At 47.1% G+C, this 20076-nt stretch overlaps 1 protein-coding gene across 2 annotated transcripts in view; it reads right to left on the bottom strand.

Moving 5' to 3' along the window:
* The window catches only part of COQ9 (coenzyme Q9), a 95878-nt gene that overhangs the window by 68024 nt on the left and 7778 nt on the right, over positions 1 to 20076 (bottom strand). For both annotated transcript variants that reach the window (XM_030203571.1, XM_030203572.1), the window contains exon 2: positions 1317 to 1488. In XM_030203571.1, coding sequence (XP_030059431.1) covers positions 1317 to 1488 — 172 coding nt within the window. The remainder of the gene's footprint in view (positions 1 to 1316; positions 1489 to 20076) is intronic.

Raw genomic sequence — 20076 nt, 5'->3', positions numbered from 1 at the left:
AACATATCGACCCCTGAAGCAGGCGCCTTTGTTAGCGCCGAAACACGGCCCATGTCGGGTCATTGATCAATAAAGTACTCCTGTTGTCCTAGTTCTGAAGGCCCAGTGTTGCTTTTTTCTTTGAGCCAGTAAAATCAAAATAAGAGGGCTTTAAATATATATTTACCAAAACACCCTGATCGGAATTAAATATCTACATGGGCATGTCAAAAGAAAGAAGCGATGACAGCAAGAACACAAGGCTTAAGCTAAAAAAAAAAAAACCCACCTGATTCCTAAGCAACTGAATACCACAAGAAATATCTGAAAAGTATAATTACCGTTGTGTTCAGTATAAAAACATATTTCTTAGCAAAGCAGGGCTTTTAATAAAGCAATCTTATTCTCATGCTCCTATTAGTTTTGTCAAACTGTCTATAAAAAAATATCCCAAACACTGGAAGCTCAATACTTGTAAACCAAAAACCAGTGTCCAAACTATATCACAACCCCCCCCCCCCCCACCCCACTATCTATAATATGCTCACAATAGGAAGCAGAAATATAATGTGATGAAGGGTACCCTCAGATTATACTTCCACCCAGTGCACAGCCTTGATGCTTTTTTTTTTAGCCGTTTCTAGGATGATTTGATTTTCTCCTTCTTAGAGACGCTCGAAGTGCACAGAACTGAAATACTCTTTGTGCACAGTGCTCAATATAAAATAAATACAATATAGTAGAAAAATAAACAGTACTAAAAGTCACAACAAGCAGAATACCTATCTGCTACACACTGATTATACCCACACCACTGCGATATCTATGTGCTGCTATGGAGGGAACCATCATAGCAGCATATGGATATCACTGTGGCAGCCATATGAACAACATGTAGCAGATAAGTATGTGCTTGCTGTGACTTTAATACTGAAGTGGCATCAGTTATTTTTTAATATTGTATTATTTATTATATTGAGCACAGTGCACAAAATGTATTTCAATTCTGTGCACCTAGAGGTCACTATGAAAGAGAAAATCAAATCACCCTACAAACGGCTGCAAAACCCACTAAGGCCATGCACTGGGTGAAAGTACAATCTGAAGGTACCCTTCATCACGTTATATTTATGCTGTCTATTGTGAGCCCATTAGTTTTATGACACTCGTACCCCCCCCCCACCCAAAGATGAAAGATTTGAAGTTGTTCCAGAGATCATGAATTTCAGTAGACAGATGAGAACGTTATTTCTTGTACCACAGACAGGCGGTATATCATACCCCATTACCCTTACCTCCCTTACTGTAAGGAGCAGGATAAGCACGGTCTCTTTTACCTGGAGTGGGAGTGCTGCCTGGGCTCGGAATCAGATTGCTCGCCTGGTTGATGTGTCTCAGAGTCTTGCTTTGGAGATGATGGTGGCTGCTGCTTGTTTTCATCTAAGACCCTCCAGACTACTGCTGATTTACAAAATGTTCGCTGTGTCGGGGTCAACTGATGTTTCAGTACTAAAAGCAAAATGCAGAGGGTTAGCTGAATAAAGTTTTTCACCAGAAGAGTAGCGCAGTCAAGGTGGGGCAGGTTGCCTCATCAGTCTTTCATTTCTGGTTCAAATTCAGCTAATAGCAGTTTTTATATCTAGCAATCCTTCATGGCCTTAATGGAAATCAACTATTAGTCTCAGCCAAGAAGAACAAAAACTGAAGCATGCTGGAAGCACGGTGTCACGAAACGCCTAGCAACCACCTGGGGCTAACCCTGTGGCCACTTAGAGGGTCTGTCCCCAGCACTGCTCAAGCCAGCCTGCACCTGTGCATGTGACAAGGGAAGGCTCTGCCAAGCACGAAGGTAAAATTAGGTTTCATACCTGATAATTTTCTTTCCATTAATCATAGCTGATCAATCCATAGACTGGTGGGTTGTGTCCATCTACCAGCAGGTGGAGATAGAGAGCAAACTTTTGCCTCCCTATATGTGGTCATGTGCTGCCTGAAACTCCTCAGTATGTCGATATCAAAGCTCCATCCGCAGGACTCAGCACTTAGAGAATTACACCCACGAAGGGACACTCTGCCCAGCTCACCACCGCCGAAACGGGGGAGGGGAATTAACCCAGCTCATCCCCACACAAGTGGGGGAGGGGAATCCGTCCAGCTCATCCCCGCGGAGCGGGGGAGGGACACCACACCCGCCGATGCGGGGGGATCTGGCTTATCCTGCAACCGCAACCGCGGGAGGAGCTGACTGACCCTAACACCGCCGAAGCGGGAGGGGTACAAAGCTGCCCTACAACCGCACGAAGCGGGAGGGAGTGCCGGCAGAATTTTAAGTCTCAATCCAGCCCCGTAAAACGGAGGGGAGAGGAATGCAGCAGCTCACTGTAACACAAACTCGTCTCAACTCTTGAAGAATCCAAGTGAAAAAACTTGAACACGACGTCTTTCTGAAGTAACTGAAGACTAAACTTGAACCTGAAATGCAACCAGAATAAAAACAGTACAGATATCTGGGAGGGGCTATGGATTGATCAGCTATGATTAATGGAAAGAAAATTATCAGGTATGAAACCTAATTTTACCTTCCATTTCATCATGCTGATCAATCCATAGACTGGTGGGATGTACCGAAGCAGTACTCACCCAGGGTGGGACATAGCAATCCCTGATCGCAACACTGAAGCTCCAAACCGGGCCTCCGCCTGAGCAGCTACAGTCAAGCGGTAATGCTTGGAGAATGTATGGGCTGATGCCCAAGTTGCCGCCTTGCATATGTCTTCCAAGGAGACGGACCCGGCCTCTGCCATCGAGGCCGCCTGAGCTCTAGAGGAGTGAGCCTTCAGCTGTATAGGCGGCACCTTCCCCGCGGCCCAAAAAGCCGCTGCAATGGCTTCCTTGACCCATCTTGCCACTGTAGGCTTAGCAGCCTGCAGACCCTTACGAGGACCTGCAACCAGGACAAACAGATGATCCGATTTCCGGAAATCATTGGTCACTTCCAAGTATCTGATGATGACTCGTCTCACATCCAGATATTTAAGAGCAGAGTACTCCTCTGGGTAGTCCTCCCTACGAAAGGAAGGGAGACAGAGCTGCTGATTCACATGGAAGCGAGAAACAATCTTGGGCAGGAAGGAAGGCACTGTGCGAATAGACACTCCTGCCTCAGTGAACTGCAGAAAGGGCTCTCGACATGAGAGTGCCTGGAGCTCGGAAACTCTTCTGGCTGAAGTGATAGCCCCCATTTCAACGTCAGGTCTTTCAGAGATGCCCTCAACAAGGGTTCAAAAGGCGGCTTCTGTAATGCTCTTAGCACCAGGTTGAAATTCCACGCAGGCACCACTGAGTGCAGAGGAGGGCGCAGGTGCTTAACTCCCTTGAGAAAATGCACCACATCTGGCTGCGAAGCCAGGGAAGCATCCTTCATGCGGCCCCTGAAGCAAGCCAGGGCCGCTACCTGGACTTTAAGGGAACTGAGCGACAGGCCTTTCTCCAGACCTTCTTGCAGGAATGCCAACACTGAAGAAATTGGAGCAGTGAATGGAGAAAATGAGCCTGCTTCACCATGCTGCAAAGGTACGCCAAACCCTGGCGTAAGCAGTAAAAGTAGAGCGCTTCCTCGCTCTCAGCATAGTGGCGATGACCTTGTCTGAGAATTCCTTCTTCCTCAGACGCTGCCGCTCAATAGCCAGGCCGTAAGACCAAGGGGGAGGGATCCTCCATCACCACGGGACCCTGATGTAACAGACCCTGCTCCACTGGCAGCCCCACCAGGATTATCCGGCCCGGATGCTTTGCCAATCGGTCTAGCACCCTGCCCAACATGGGCCAGGGCAGGAACACATAGAGAAGCTCATGTGTTGGCCACTGTTAGAGGAGAGCATCTACTCCCAGAGATCGAGGGTCCCGTCCTCTGCTGCAAAAGCGCGGCACTTGGCAATTGGCCGATGACGCCATCAGATCTAGGCTCGGCTGGCCCCAGCGCTTCGTGATATCCAAGAACGCCTAAGCCGATAACTGCCACTCTCCGGGATCCAAGGTATGGCGACTGAGAAAGTCCGCCTTGACATTCATGACTCCGGCAATGTGGGCTGCTGACAGCTGCTCCAGGCTCGCTACCGCCCACTGGCATAGATTCATGGCTTCCTTGGCTAGAGGGGCGCTCTTGGTACCTCCCTGGCGGTTGACATAGACCACAGCCGTGGCATTGTCCAACAGGACCCGTACTGGCTTCAACGCCAGTACCGGGATGAACTCCAAAAGCGCCAACCGAATGGCTCTGAGTTCCAGGAGGTTGATAGACCACTTTGCCTCTGCAGGAGACCAGAGCCCCTGCGCTGTCCTTCCCAAGCAGTGGGCTCCCCAGCCCGACAAAGAGGCGTCCGTCGTGACGACAATCCACTCCGGGGTCACCAGAGGCATTCCTGCAGACAACTTGTCTGTCTGCGTCAACCAGCTCAGCGCCTTGCGCACTGTTGGGTCCAAGGGAAGGCGCACAGCATAATCCTCCGACATCGGAGTCCAGCGCAGCAGCAGAGATTGTTGTAGTGGTCTCATATGAGCCCTGGCCCAGGGCACTACATCCATCGTGGCCGTCATAGAGCCCAACAGCTGCACATAGTGCCAAGCCCGAATAGGAGAGGCTACTAGGAACTAGTCCACCTGAGCCTGAAACTTGACAATCCGATTGTCTGGCAGGAACACTCTGCCCACTTGGGTGTCGAATCGAACTCCCAGATACTCCAGGGACCGAGTTGGGCGCAGCTGGCTTTTCTCCCAGTTGATGATCCACCTCAGGGAGCTCAAAAGAGCAACCACCCGGTTCACAGCTTTGCCGCACTCTGCATAAGAGGGGGCTTGGATCAACCAGTCGTCCAGATAAGGATGGACTTGAACTCCTTCCTTCCTCAGGAAGGCCGCGATGACCACCATTACTTTGGAGAAGGTCCGCGGAGCAGTAGCCAACCCGAACGGGAGGGCTCTGAACTGGAAGTGTCGGCCCAGTACTGCAAAACGCAGAAAGCGTTGATGAGGAGGCCAGATGGGAATATGCAAGTACGCGTCCTTGCTGTCCAAGGATGCCAGGAACTCTCCTGCCTTCACTGCCGCTATAACAGAGCGGAGGGTCTCCATGCGAAAGTGCCGAACTTTCAAGGCTCAATGGACCCCTTGAGGTCGAGGATAGGCCGTACAGAACCTCCTTTCTTTGGAATCACAAAGAAAATGGAGTAACGTCCCTTGCCAAGCTGATTTTCTGGCACCGGAACGACCGCCCCCAGGCGGATCAGATTGTCCAAGGTCTGCTGCACTGCCACAGCTTTGACCGGAGACTTGCAGGGAGAGAGTGCAAACCCGTCTTTTAAGGGTCGGCAGAACTCTAGCTTGTAGCCGTCTCTGATGACTTCCAGCACCCAAGCGTCTGAAGTTATTGTGGTCCACTCGCCCATAAACGAGGACAGCCGTCCTCCAATCTGCACCGGGGCGTGGACCAAGGCCCCGTCATTGGGTACGAGACCCTGGGGGAGGACCGGAGGGAGCACCTCCGGGACGGCGGTCTCTGCGAAAGGAATGCTGCTTGGGGGAGAAGTTCCTCTTGAAGGAAGAGGGTGCAGAGGAGCCCGACCTGCCCGGGCGGTACCGACGGGCTTCCTGCAACCGTCCTCTGGAGGTACCAGGGCAAGTACTAGCCCGAGCCCTGACCTCTGGTAACTTCTTGCCCTTAGACGTGCTGAGATCGGTCACGATCTTGTCCAGCTCGACCCCAAAGAGCAGCTTGCCTTTAAAAGGCAATCTAGCCAGGCGGAATTTAGAGGCGTGGTCAGCAGACCAATGCTTCAGCCAAAGCCACCGCCGCGCAGAGATTGTCTGAGCCATGCCATTAGCTGAGGCTCTCAAGACATCATACAGCAAGTCTGCCAAATAGGCCAAGCCCGATTCCAGGGCCGGCCAATCAGCCCTCAAGGAAAGATCCGAGGGGGAAGCCCGCTGCACCATAGTCAGGCACGCCCTGGCCACATAGGAGCCGCAAACTGAGGCCTGCAAACTTAAAGCAGCCGCCTCAAAGGACGACCTTAAGGCCGCCTCCAATCCTTGGGCGTCCTCTAGGGCCGTGCCACCTTCCACTGGTCACACCGTTTTCTTAGTCACCGCAGTGATTAAAGAATCCACGGTAGGCCACAGAAAGGCCTCACGTTCACTTTCAGGCAAAGGATAGAGGCGGGACATAGCCCTAGCCACTTTAAGGCTCGCTTCCGGGACATCCCATTGAGCCGAAATTAAGGTGTGCATGGCATCATGCACGTGGAAGGTTCTAGGCGGGCGTTTCGTCCCCAGCATAATGGCAGAGCCAACAGGGGCTGAGGGAAAGACGTCCTTCGGAGAGGAAATCTTCAAAATGCCCATGGCCTGCACTAACAGGTTGGGCAAATCCTCTGAGCTAAAGAGCCGCGCTGCAGAGGGGTCATCCGCTCCATCCGAGCGGGGATCCGTCTCCTCCAAGGAATCCGCAAAGGACCGTTGGGAGAACTCAGATACGCTGCCCTCATCTACATCGGAGGAGACAAAGAGGCATATTTTCAAAGCACTTTGGGAGGCTAAGTTCCATAGGTTTCTATGGAACTTTGGGAGGCTAAGTGCTTTGAAAATAAGCCTCATTGTCCTCCAAGGCCTGGGAATCAACCCGAGGGCGTTTACCTCTGGGAACCTCAACCTCTTTACCAGACGAGGGAGCAGGGGCAGCGTTTTGCATAAGGAAGGCCTGATGCAGCAGCAAAACAAACTCGGGGGAGAAACCCCCCAGACTGTGCACTTCCGCAGCCTGGGCAAAAGCCCTAGACGCACCCTCAACCGGCGCTCGCAAGAGCGGGGGAGAGACATGCTGCGCATCCAAAATGGCGTCCGGCGCGACACTCCGCGAAGGAGCCGCGCGGGAAGAGCGGCGCTTAACTTTAGCCGCTTTGGTGCCGTCGCCCAAATTAAGGGCGTTCATGGCATTAATGTCTCCAACCTCAAGGGCGGCCCAAGAAGAAGCCGTCCGAGCCGCGTGGCCGGCCAAGATGGCGGAGGCGAGGAGCGGGGGATGGGCATCTATGGCGGGAAAAACCGCCACGCCGCACGAAGGACCGGGACATTCTTCGGTCATGAAACTGTCACCCAACAAGGGCGAATCAGGCTTTAAGACCCCCGCATCCCCTCTAGAAGCGCTCAAGCGATCCGGGGAGCAACTCTTTACGCCCTCGCCCTCCGACGCCATATGCCACGTGGAGATAAATCGGGGATCCCCTGCCCGCTATACAAAAGGTAAAAAATTACCTGCTTTCCGCTCCGAGCTGTAACGACCTGGTGTCCCAGTGAGTAGCTGCAATGAACGTTTAAATAAACGTCGAAATAAACGCCTTTAAGGACGTTCAAAATTTTTTTTTTTTTTTTTTTAACGGAGCCAGCGGGAGGGGGGAGAAAAGGAGGGACCTGGCACCACCAGGTTTGCACTTGCTCAAAAGAGCCCTCAACCCCAGGCACTCAACAAAACCTAAAAATTAGGCTTGGAGGCCTAGCCAGAGCTGCTGCTGTGTGTGACCACCACCTGCTGAGATAGAGAACATACTGAGGAGTTTCAGGCAGCACATGACCACATATAGGGAGGCAAAAGTTTGCTCTCTATCTCCACCTGCTGGTAGATGGACACAACCCACCAGTCTATGGATTGATCAGCATGATGAAATGGAAGTTGTTGTTTAGTAGTTGTAAGCAGATGGGATACATTGACATTATAAAGCTGAGCAGTGGACCTTGCCAATTGAATGCCTAATTAAGTTAAAAAAAACTCATTCTAGTGCAAGGGAAAATTATTCTTTCCTGCCCTTCAAAACCTCTCTAATTTTCGTATAAGAAGACAGAAGTCCTTGTGCAAAAGACAATGGGGGAGAGTCCTCAGAATATAAAGCCAAGATGATAGGAGGTGGGGCTAGTGCTGGGCAGACTTCTATGGTCTGCACCCTGAAAATGGCAGAAACAAATCAAGGTCAGGTATACACAAAAAGTAGCACATATGAATTTATCTTGTTGGGCAGACTGGATGGACCGTGCAGGTCTTTTTCTGCCGTCATCTACTATGTTACCATATCATGAGCTCTACACTTGCACCCTGCTCCCACCGACTGGGTCCCCACTTGCCTCTGGGCGAGTCTCCCACTCTCAAGGTATTCCCCGGTGATTTCTAGGACACTGGGGCCACACTTCAGGGGTTCCACAGTTCCTAAAAAGCACCCACAGACCCAAAAACACAAACCAGGATTCTTAGTCAGTCCAGGACAACACAGCCAATAAACTAATGCATTTATTTTCACAGAAGTTCAACAGTGAACCATATAAAACAGATGGGAAAAAAACCAGCACACAATAACAGGAAACTGAAATAGGATTAATTATTAAAACTATCTAAACACTTTGTCACTACCTGGGTAGCACCTGGGGAGTTCAGGAAAATAACTGCTCACAAGTTCTGAACAGGGTCTCAGTGCAGAGTTCCTCCTCTCTACACTCCCGTGCTGAGACTAAGAGAAATCCAGTATTTCTAGGCTAGATAAGTCCAGGGCCAATCAGAGCCCAGAGTATTAACTTTTGAAAGTATACTGAAGGTTACTTCCTCTCGGTGCTAAACTAAAGAAGAAACCGTCACTTTCTGCAACAGCTTTAAAACAGAAAAACGCCACCTACTGGCCAATCAGAAGAAATACACTTCATGAAACAATACAGTTCTCAGACATAAAACCCCACTCTTTCTTCACACCTCCCCTCTTTAAGAGAGACCCCAGACTGTGGCCTCTTCAGTCCACTGGTCAGGTCTTGACAGTCCATTGCTGACTGTTCCTTCCTGGAGAGTCCATCAGCACTGCTATGTTCACTGCTCTTCAGGTGCTGTATGGTGAAGTTGTATTATCTGCAGTGACACCATTCTCTCCAGACACTCTTTTAAGCCAGACCAATGGATTGTGATCTGTGATGACAGTAAAGTCTTGCCCATACAGGTATAGTTGTAGTTTCTTAAGAGCCCACACTAAGGCCAAACATTCTCTCTCAATAGTGGCATATGCTATCTCTCTATCAAGGAGCTTGCAACTCAGGTACACAATGGGGTGCTCCTCCTCTCTGCTATTCACTTGACTAAGTACAGCCCCAATGCCATATGTCGAGGCATCAGTTTGTACCACAAATCTTTGTTGGTAATCAGGTGCAACTAGTATGGGAGCTGTAGCCAATGAAGCCTTTTTATGTTTCAACAATTTTTATTAGTGATCATAACAAATTAACAACTCTTCTCGTCAGTAACGGGGAAATAGAAAAAGGAGCAACAATAGATACAAGAAACATGACTCTCCACAAGCTGTGTGTCACCAAACTTATTACCATATAATTACAAACAGACCCCCCCCCCCCTCATGTCATCCCCCAAACCCAGTCAACCCGCCCTATCCCCCCTTCCGGCCAAAACATGGGAAACACCACATTCCTGGAGCAATCAAAGTCACAGACTGTTAAATAACAAGCTCCGGCCCAAAAGAGAGAGTACCTGGATATACGAATCCCAAATAACAAGAAATTTTTGAGCCTGCTTACGGGAAGAGGAGGCATCCCGAGCCTCCCGGGTGGCCAGAGCATATATCTGAGGCCACCAGCTCCAGAAAGAAGGAGGCTCCGTCGAGACCCAGACCTGAAGGGCACACCTGAGGGCTACTATTCTTATTTCTGATATAAGGACAGCCTCTCCCTCCCCCACAAGGCCCCAGAGGTCACTCTACCCAACGTGGCTAGAAGGATGCTAGGTTGCATAGACAGGGGTATAACCAGCAGAAGAAAGGAGGTGTTGATGCCCCTCTACAAGTCATTGGTGAGGCCCCACTTGGAGTATTGTGTTCAGTTTTGGAGGCCGTATCTGGCTAAAGATGTAAAAAGACTGGAAGCAGTGCAAAGAAAAGCTACGAAAATGGTATGGGATTTGAATTGCAAACCGTACGAGGAGAGACTTGCAGACCTGAACATGTATACCTTGGAGGAAAGGAGAAACAGTGGTGACATGATACAGATGTTCAAATATTTGAAAGGCATTAATCCGCATACGAACCTTTTCCGGAGACAGGAAGGTGGTAGGACATGAATTGAGGTTGCAGGGGGGCAGACTCAGGAGTAATGTCAGGAAGTATTTTTTCACAGAGAGGGTGGTGGATACGTGGAATGCCCTCCCGCAGGAGGTGGTGATGAAAACGGTAATGGAATTCAAACATGCGTGGGATAAACACAAAGAAATCCTGTTTAGAAGGAATGGATCTATGGAATCTTAGCGGAGATTGGGTGGTGATGCCGGTATTTGGAGAATAAAACCGGTGCAGGGTGGACTTCTGTGGTCTGTGCCCTGAGAAAGGCAGGGACAAATCAAACTCGGATATACATATAAAGTATTACATACAAAATGAGTTTATCTTGTTGGGCAGACTGAATGGACCGTTCAGGTCTTTATCTGCTGTCATTTACTATGTTACTATGTAAATAGGCCTGGGGAGTCAAAGGCACTGCAAAATGCAAGGAGGAGACAATAAATTGCCCCATTGCAGACCAAAAACTGCCTACTTTCGGGCATCCCTACATAGAATGAAAGGAGCCTTCCCCAAGGTGATATTTAGAGCACCGAGCCAATGAGCCCTCCTGCCCGTGCCAGCTGCTGTTGGGACATATAGGCCCAACGCAGAACTCGGAAGTGTGTTTCCTCTAAAGTAGCAGAGCAGTCACCCAAGGAGTACCAAGAAGGGCACCCTGAATATCCCAATCAAGCAATGGAGTACCTAGATCTCGTTCCCATAATAAACTATAATCCTTCCTCGGTTCCTGTACACAAAGTGCTCTATGGAGACCAGATATGGTAAGTTTCTCCTCTGCCAGGAAGGAGAAACAGGTGTTTAAGTGGTCACCTACCCGTAATCACAATGCTTCCCCATCCAAGCTACAAATATAGTGCTTTACTTGGCAGCATGCAAATTGGTCCCCCCATATTCGAGACACCAAGCTAATTAGATCAGATAATGGTTTAAGATCTCCAGTTTGTGTAAGTACATGCTCCAGTGTAATCAATCCTCAGGACTCCCACCACAGAAAAGCCCTATTATCTCTTCCAGGTAAAAAGGCTAAATTACCATGAAAAGGGAGTAAATCCGTAACAACCGGGCTGCCCCCCAGCAAACACACCAAGAACCTCCAAGCAGCTCTATGCGGGTCCAAAAGGACACTATGTTTCCAGTAACCAGGGAGTAACCGACCCGGTACATGCAATAAGGAGTTAAGATGGTAGTGTGAGAAAAATGCAACCTTGGGGACGTAGGTTGTATAGTCCTCGGCGGAATATAACCAATCATTTAAATGTCTCAGTAGGCAAGCCTGATTATAATGCCGAAAATCAGGGATACCCAGCACCCCCCCCCCCCAACCCGCTGCCCAGTAGTCATGAATAGTGGCAAGAGCCACAAAAGATCTGTTTTTAAGAGGCGAAGGAGGAGCACCTGAAAGACATACAGTAATTTTGGAAATAAGATTACATGAAATAAACTAATCCTGCCCATCAGAGAGATAAAAGCTGCCAGGCCTCGATCTGGCTCCTGGTGTCAGCCAATATCATACCGACATTAGCTGAATAGAGGTCACTAGTCAATATCCCCAAGTGTATACCCAAATACTGGATGTTGTTCATAGCCCACCTCAATGGGAAATAATTCCTCCAAAGACACTTGACTGCTTCGGAGGATGGCAGAGCCTCTGATTTTTGGAGATTCAGCCGGAAACCCGCAAAATCCTCATACTCAGAGAAAGCCTGTAATAGAGCAGACAATGACGTCTGCAGCTGCAAAAGAACTAGCAGGTCATCCACAAAAGCAGCTAGATTGAAAACCTGTGATTCTATTGTTACCCCTTTAATTTCCGGATTGGCATATAAGTCACAAATAAATGGATCCAACATGAGAACGTAAAATAGGGGGGGGGGGGGGCAAAGGGCACTCCTGATGAGTACCTCATAAAATGGAAAAGGGAGTGGAACAGATACCACTGACCAACACCCTAGCCTGAGGGTCTGCGTACAAAGCACAAATATTTTGGATGAAATGCTCTGCGAACAAATAACCCCAAAGAACAGAGAAATGGAAGTCCCACCAAACTCTGACAAAAGCCTTTTCAGCGTCAACTTGACAACCAGAGTTTAAGCATGGGTGACTGGGGCCCATACAGAGTGGTGGGCACCTTGTAGCAATGATAGGGCTAAACCTTATGGGTCTTTATATGCCATCATTTACTGTGTTACTGTGTATATGGGCTTTCTGGAATACCTTTTTGCCAACTGTGCCCAATAGTTTCTGGCCTTTCCCTGGTGGTGATTATTTTTTTTTTTTTTTTAATTTATACACATTTGTAACAATATTACAAGCAGAACACTTGCAAAAAGAAACATGTACGAAATACAGCGAACACTATAAAAGGAAAAAAAATTAAAAATTACTCCTTCTTACACCACCATAGGTGGGAGGAGTGGAACTAAAGAAAACAAATAGGAGAAATACAAAAAGAAAAATAAACCTAAGAAAAAGGTCTTAAACTGAACTAAAACCGCCATACATTAATCACAGATCTTACGGAGTTATGAAGAAGATCTCCAGTGGGAATATATCTATGAAGGCTCTCAAGTGCTGAGGATCAAAAACTATATACTTTAAACCCTAATATCGCACTAAGCATTTGCAAGGATAAGCTAACAAGAAAGATTCTCCCACAGCTCAAATCTCTGCTCTCATTGCCAAAAACAATTTCCTTCTTTCCTGAATATTCTTAGTAACATCTAGGTAAATCCATATTTTTTGGCCACGAAATAAACTTTGTCAGTTATGAAAAAATAGTCTAAGTACTGACTTAAGATCGTGCTTAAAAACAAATGAGACCAAAAGCGTTGCTCGGTCACATCCAAAAGTGAATTTTCTAATATCTTCACCAACTTGCTGAACTTGACCATCACTCATTGGTGCCCTCTCTGGGACTTTCTTTGCAACAGGTAAATAAGTCATTTATCAGCGGAATAGTAGAAGAAAATTTAACACTTCAACTAGATATTTTTTAAAGAATTTCACAGGAGACAATGCAGGAGTTCTAGGAAAGTTCAATATAAGTAGGTTCAGCCTCCTATTAAAACTCTCTACTTGCTCAATTCTTCGATGAATCAATATACTAATCTTTACTAATAGAAGCCACTGAACCTTTGAGCTCTTTGATGTGTGTCACAGTTGGTTCTGAAAATTTCAAGTATTCCTGTCTATTATTTTCCAAAGAAGTAGATAATGATGCCACTTTACAAGGTTTCCTGAGTAGAATTCGCCACCATCGCTGTCAGCACTTGAATCACCTTCCAGATGTTATCCAGGGTCACCGTCGTTGGGGAAGAAAGTTGTTGTAATATTCCCAGGTCCAGTGACACAGACTGTCCGTCCTCAAGTCCAGCTCCACCATCGAAGCCCACCTCTGTAGCAACCTCTGTCTCAGCAGGGAGCTCTGCTGCAACTCGGTTGCCTGCTGGACACAGAGGTGGAAAGAGAACCAGACAGAAAGAGAGGTGTCAACTCCCAGTAGCGTAGGAGCTCCTTCACCTACACCTATAACAGGATCAGTCACTCCGGATTCAATCTGCGGCTGCTGCGTGGCGAACTTCTCAATGGTTTGTTACACTGAGAAAGGAAAGACGCTACCAGCAAGCCTCCCAGAGCAGGTAATCGCCCAGACAACCAAGGTAGAAAAAAATATTTAATACTTTTTAAGGATTGGAATGTGTTCACTTTGGGGAAATGTATATCTTTTCTATTTTTGTATTTAACAGAGTACAGGAGAAAATGCATTTTTGTTTCTCCTTTACCAGTATTTTCACTGCCTATAGAGTTTGGCTTTCTTGGGGGGGGGGGGGGGGGGGGTATTTCAGTTTTTGTCTGCATGTTTTTTTGTGGTTCCCTATTTTGTATCAGGTGAGGGTCTGTCCATGTTCTGCATGTGTAACTGAAGTGAAGGCTTTTGCTAGCATGTAGTATCTGTGTGGGAATGTGTAACAGCCTAGCTCGTTCTACTTTCCTAGTAGCAGATATATTGGTGCTCTAGGGCCCAGTCTAACATTTATAACACTGTCTTTTTATAGGTGGGTTAGGGTTGTTATGATTTGGTAAGTTTTTCCTATATAGGTTTTTGAGTGTCTTTTTACAGGGTTTTGTGTTATTTCACAGTGTCTGGCCTGTCTGAAAGAAGGTTCTGAAGTACTTAGGCATATTTTCAAAGCACTTAGACTTACAAAGTTCCATAGTAACCCATGGAACTTTGTAAGTCTAATAAGTCTAAGTGCTTTGAAAATGAACCCCATTGTCACCCAAAATAAAAATACTCAAGAACAGTGGTCTCTACATCCTGTAGGGTCCCCACACAAACAATGTAAACAGTATCTGGCAGTGGAAGGAGTGTATGCTGTTCATGTGGTGATAATCATAATCTGAATATGTTTCTATGGTGAGTTGTAAGGAGGATGGCTCCATGTTTTAACCTCTTTGCCTGTGTGCTTTACTTTTCTTTGTATGGTTAGTTATCTTTCCTATCATTAAATTTGGAGTTCCTTTCCTTAAGTGTATTTTTAGTCTGTACACTATTCTGAGCTGGCAGCTAGAGCGGTTTATCAAATTTAAAAAAAAATCTGTTGCTGAGGAATAGGAAGTTTGTGATGCAGAACTGGAGCTTCAGGGTTTATGTAGAAATTCTGACCAATCCTGTAGAGAATCAAGACCACTCTCATACAGAAGAATTTGTTGAATTATGCTATCAATAATAAATCTAAATTTAAAAGTGGGAAAGAGGGATATGAAAATGTCACTTTAACTTGAATCCCCCCATACCTAGCTTGCCCCCCTGTTACTACCCCAAATATTCTGTCTAGAGACATCACTGGTGGTTATACAGAGGTCCACATAGTTCAAAATAAGCAGCTGGGCGCACATCAGAGGAGGAGGATGTGACCCAATGTACACCATGCGCCTCCTCTTGCTGCATTGGGGCAGGAATGGAGATGAGAAAAGGAGGTCAGTCACCAGTACCTATGCACAATTCTGTGCAAATTATGAGTTGTGCAGAATTCCGCTAGGAGTATTCATTACAGTACTCAGTAGGGGCCAAAAAGCGGGGTCACATTGTCAAAAACACAGTCACTCAATGGTAGGGCTAGCCCTGTGGGTAGCACAAAAGCTAAATCCCTTCATCCTGGTAATCGTCACTTTAGCAAAGTACAATGTGTGGGTAGTCAACAATGAATGTTGGGCTGACTTCAGATCTGTTGTGTGGCCATTGAGAGACAGCGAAATACAATAGCTAGGACCTTAAACTTCTAAGGAGATTAACAGTCAGCTGGTACAAATCCTTAAAAAAAAAAAGTGTAACATGATCACTAGCATGGCACCTTCAGGAACCTAGCCATCAAATTTTGAAGGTGCTATAAGAATTTCAAACATAAAAAAGACAGCCCTTAATATAAAGAGCTAGAGCAGTTAAACTTGCTACTTTTAAGTGGATAATCATACCCTGAATCCCTTTTCCCACTTACAGTTACATTTGGTAGATCTGACATAAATAGAAAATAAACACACACTACCACAGAAACCTGGCTCTGCACAGATAGTTAAGAATCTAACTGAACCCCTCGACTGTTCACAGAATCTTTAGCATGTGAAGAGCAATTCTATAATCTAGGCATTCACATTTACATGTGCATTATGGGCTATATTCTATATATCATGCATCAAAAAAATTGGCATGGAAAATAAATACAGCTAGGCGTATTTTTTTTTTAAGTATGCCTAAATTTAGGCACGGTTTATAGAATACGTCTAGCGCCCATCCGCGTGACTAAATTTAGTTGTGGGCAGTTATACCACAACTTGGTATAAATGCTGATGCCTAAATTAGGCGCAGACCAGGTGTATTCTATAACAATGTGCATAGTTTTTAGAAATGCCCATGACCCACCCATTCTACGCCTCCCTTTTCTGCTATGCGCCTTAGAATTTATGTGCATTACTTTACAGAATACGCTTAAGACATGCGTGTAAATTCTAATGCCAATTAGTGTCAATAATTGCTTGTTAATTGGCAATTATTGTGGATTGGCTTCTTAGCTAATTAAATTGTGCATGCAAATCCGGAATATGACTGGATTTGCACATGCAATGTAAGTCACGCTATATAGAATCCAGGGGTATATGTCTAAATGCTTAGAACACTAGCACTTGGGGTCACGTGATGTGGCAGAGCTGAGTGAACGCTTCTAAGCCCAGCTCCACTCCCGACGCCCTGAATCTGCTAATTTATCTGCATTAGAGCCCTCGATCTGCTTTCTAAGCTGGCTGCCTGAATTAAACAAAAGAAGAGCTTTTGGTACAACACGCTGCGGGTCTGAAACTACTGGAGATCAGGTGGGAATGCCCGCGAGGACCCCGCAGGGGAAGAAGCAGAGTATCCAGAGCGCACAACCTAAGATGGCGGTGGCGAGTGAGGCCCCATCGATTTCGAGCATGCCTGCGGAGCTTGTAAGGGAACTGGCCCAGAAGATCTCAGCAGTCCTAGAGGAGAAATTGTCAAAGATTCAATCCTCTGTGGACCAAATAAGAGAGTGCCATTACAGCAGGTGGAGGAGCGGGTCTCGGAGCAAGAAGATCGCGCGGAAAGTGCAGGCGGGACACTCGCAGCGCTGGAGCAAAAATGTGAGCAATTGGCGCGCCAGGTAGACGACCATGAGAACAGAAGCAGACGCAACAACTTGAGGCTTATAGGAGTCCCTGAGACGGTGGAAAGATAAAGAGCTGTGGAAGTTTGTGGAACAGTGGTTACCGTAGCAACTGGGCCTGCAGTTTGGTGGAGGAGTATTGCGGGCAGAGAGAGTCCATAGAGTGGGCACCGTGCGGGACGAGGATCGGAGACTGCGCCCGGTGTTGGCCAGGATTTTCAACTACGCCGACAAGGAGAGAGTACTGCAGGCATATCGGGAAAAGAAGAATATTGAGTATGAAGGGCAGAGAATACTTTTGCTCCAGGACTACTCTGCGGCATTTTCGGAGCAAAGAAGGGCTATGGGGCGTCACTGTAAACACCTGGTTCGACAAGGGAATTCGTTTTGCGCTCCTATACCCGGCTAAGGTATGGGTATTGCATGACAATAAAATGATCTTTTTTACAGAACCAGTGGAATTGGGATAGTTTGTGGATAAACTGTGATGTTGTTTAATTGCATAGAGTGGGAGTCCATGGAGGAAGCGTCGATGAGGGGCAACTCAGTCTGAGACTATTTTTTCTTTCTTTTTTTTTTCAGCATGGTGCCATGTGGGTTGAGGAGTGGCTGGATGATTTGCGAAGAAGGCGGAATATTGTCTTGTTGGACATGCGGGAGGAGGCCAGTGCAGGGAAGTGGGGTGCCATGCTGATAATATGTCTCTGGCTGGGAAGGAAGTAATTGTTTTGAAACTGCTTCTGTTGCTCTCTCAGATTTAACCATTTCTGCATCGAGGGGAACGGTGCCATATTTTGAATGTTTAACCTTGTTCTGTTTGGTGGCACAATCCCCATGTTGCTTGTTATTTAGCTCATTATATAAAAAAAAGTATTAGCCAGTTTTTGCTTTGTAAGAAGTTGGGTCTTATGTGGGGGCATGGGAGAGGGTAAAGGGGTGTGCATGTGAGTAGAGAGTGTGTGTGTGGGGGGGGGGAGTTGGTGGTGGGGGCAGAGGGGAATGTTTGGTGTGCTCTGGAGTGGTATGGGGGATATGGAAGTAGAAATGCTGTTAGTTGTTTTATGTTTGGGGTGGGGGGAGGGGAGGGTGGGACTGTGGTGGGGGGGAGGGATGGGGAGGGAGGGGTTGTATTGTCTGAGTTGTTCTCCAAAAGTGGGGCAAGGAGGCTAAGGTGGAGTGAGAGAGCTTGTGTCAAAGTGCAATGGAAATGTAAATTGAGTAGGGAGTGCAAGGGTGCGTTTGTCTGGGGAGTCCAGCTGGGAGGCTCTCTGGACCATGATGGGTTGCATGCTATTTGGAAGGGATCCAACTGGCTTTCGGATTATGGCTAATTTAAAGATCATTTCCCTTAATGTTGATGGTGTGCACTCTCCCATAAAAAGGACAACAATTTTGCAGGCGCTTAACAGACAGAAGGCTGATATAGCATTGCTGCAGGAGACACATCTGGGGAAGTCTGAACATCTAAAACTGAAAAGGGATTGGGTGGGTGAGTTATTTTTCGCGGCATATAATGGGAGGCAACGGGGGGTAGCTACATTGATTAGGAAGTCCGTGGCATTTAGCATGCACAGAATGTACCAGGACCCAGAGGGTCGGTTTGTTATTGTGGTAGGCTTGTTACAGGGAGTGAAGATGGTTCTGTGCAGCATTCATGCGCCAAATGTATATTCACATAGGTTCTTTTCACTGTTGACGGCTAAACTGGTAGCTTTTGATGACTACCTGCTTATCCTGGGGGGGGGGGGGGCCTTTAACATTACCAGTGACCCCTCGATTGACCGTAAGCCCCCGAAGAGAGTAGGTAAAGATCATGGGGAGCGGGTAGTGAATTTTGTGCTTAAAGAACTAGAGTTGGTGGATGTCTGGCGCCTTCATCATTTGGATGAACAGGACTATACTTTTTTTTTCGCATCCCCACGGGGTCCATGCACGCCTGGATTATCTGCTTGTGTCCCATTCTCTAACCCAGAAGACAGTGCAGACAGGAAAAGGGGAGCCAGATGTGTCGGACCATGCCCCAGTGTGGATCGGTCTGCAGTGGGGAATGGGGCCGAGGCAGGCCTGTTGGCGCATGAATCCGGCCTTATACCAAGATCGGGAATTCCAAAGTTATTTAAGGCAAAGTTGGCTAGATTATGTGGCTGACAATGATACGCAATCTGTAGGTCCTAGAACGTACTGGGGGGCAGCGAAGGCGGTGCTGAGGGGAAAAATTATATCTTAAATGGCATCTTTGACAAAACGCCATGAATCTCAGGTGAAAGATCTTATGATTAAATTGAGGGATGCACAGAGGCTTTTTGTTTTTTCCCCTTTGGCGTCGGCAAGGAAGGCATATATAGAATGCAAGAAAAAGATGCAGGAAGTTTTGGATGAAAGGGCCCTCTATAACATAAAATTGTATAAATACAGGCTCCACCAATGGGAAAATAAGACGGGTAAACTACTTGCGTCTCTGGTGAAACAGAGGTCTACTAAAAATTATATTGGCAAAATCAGGGGAGTAGGGGGATCTGTGAGCACGAGGCTGGGAGATATACAGCGGGAGTTTGTACAATTTTACACCTCTCTTTATAGTGAGGGCTCCTTCTCTGAGGTGAAATTTATTTATTTATTTATTTATTGCATTTGTATCCCACATTCCCCCACCTATTTGCAGGCTCAATGTGGCTTACATAGATTTGTTGACCTTGTCATAACAAGATATCAGATACAATTAGTAATGTGTAGCGATCAGGTAGGGAGGAGAGAAGAAGTAAGGAATTGATTAGGATAGTTGTATAAGGTGAGCTTTCGTGATTGAGTGGGTTGGTGAGGCGACTTAGTGAGATTATAGATGTTCATTATAGGCCTTGTTGAAGAAGAATGTTTTCAGAGATTTTCGAAATGCAGAGAGTTCTTTGAAAAGGTGAAGCTTCCATCCTTGACTAGTGAACAACAAGTAACATAGTAAATGACGGCAGAAAAAGACCTGCATGGTCCATCCAGTCTGCCCTACAAGATAAAGTCATATGTGCTACTTTTTGTGTACACCTTACCTTGATTTGTACCTGTCCTTTACAGGGCACAGACTGTGTAAGTCTGCCCGGCACTATCCCTGCCTCCCAACCACCAGCCCCGCCTCCCACCGCTGGCTCTGGCACAGACCGTATAAGTCTGCCCAGCACTATCCCCACCTCCCGCCACCGGCTCTGCCACCCAATCTCGGCTAAGCTCCTTAGGATCCATTCCTTCTGAACAGGATTCCTTTATGTTTATCCCATGCGTGT

Source organism: Microcaecilia unicolor, chromosome 5 (genome assembly GCF_901765095.1).
Source record: "Microcaecilia unicolor chromosome 5, aMicUni1.1, whole genome shotgun sequence".
In the NCBI taxonomy this organism is placed as follows: domain Eukaryota; kingdom Metazoa; phylum Chordata; class Amphibia; order Gymnophiona; family Siphonopidae; genus Microcaecilia; species Microcaecilia unicolor.
The sequence above is the reverse complement of the archived record's forward strand: the minus strand, read 5'-3'. Positions and strand labels throughout refer to the sequence as shown.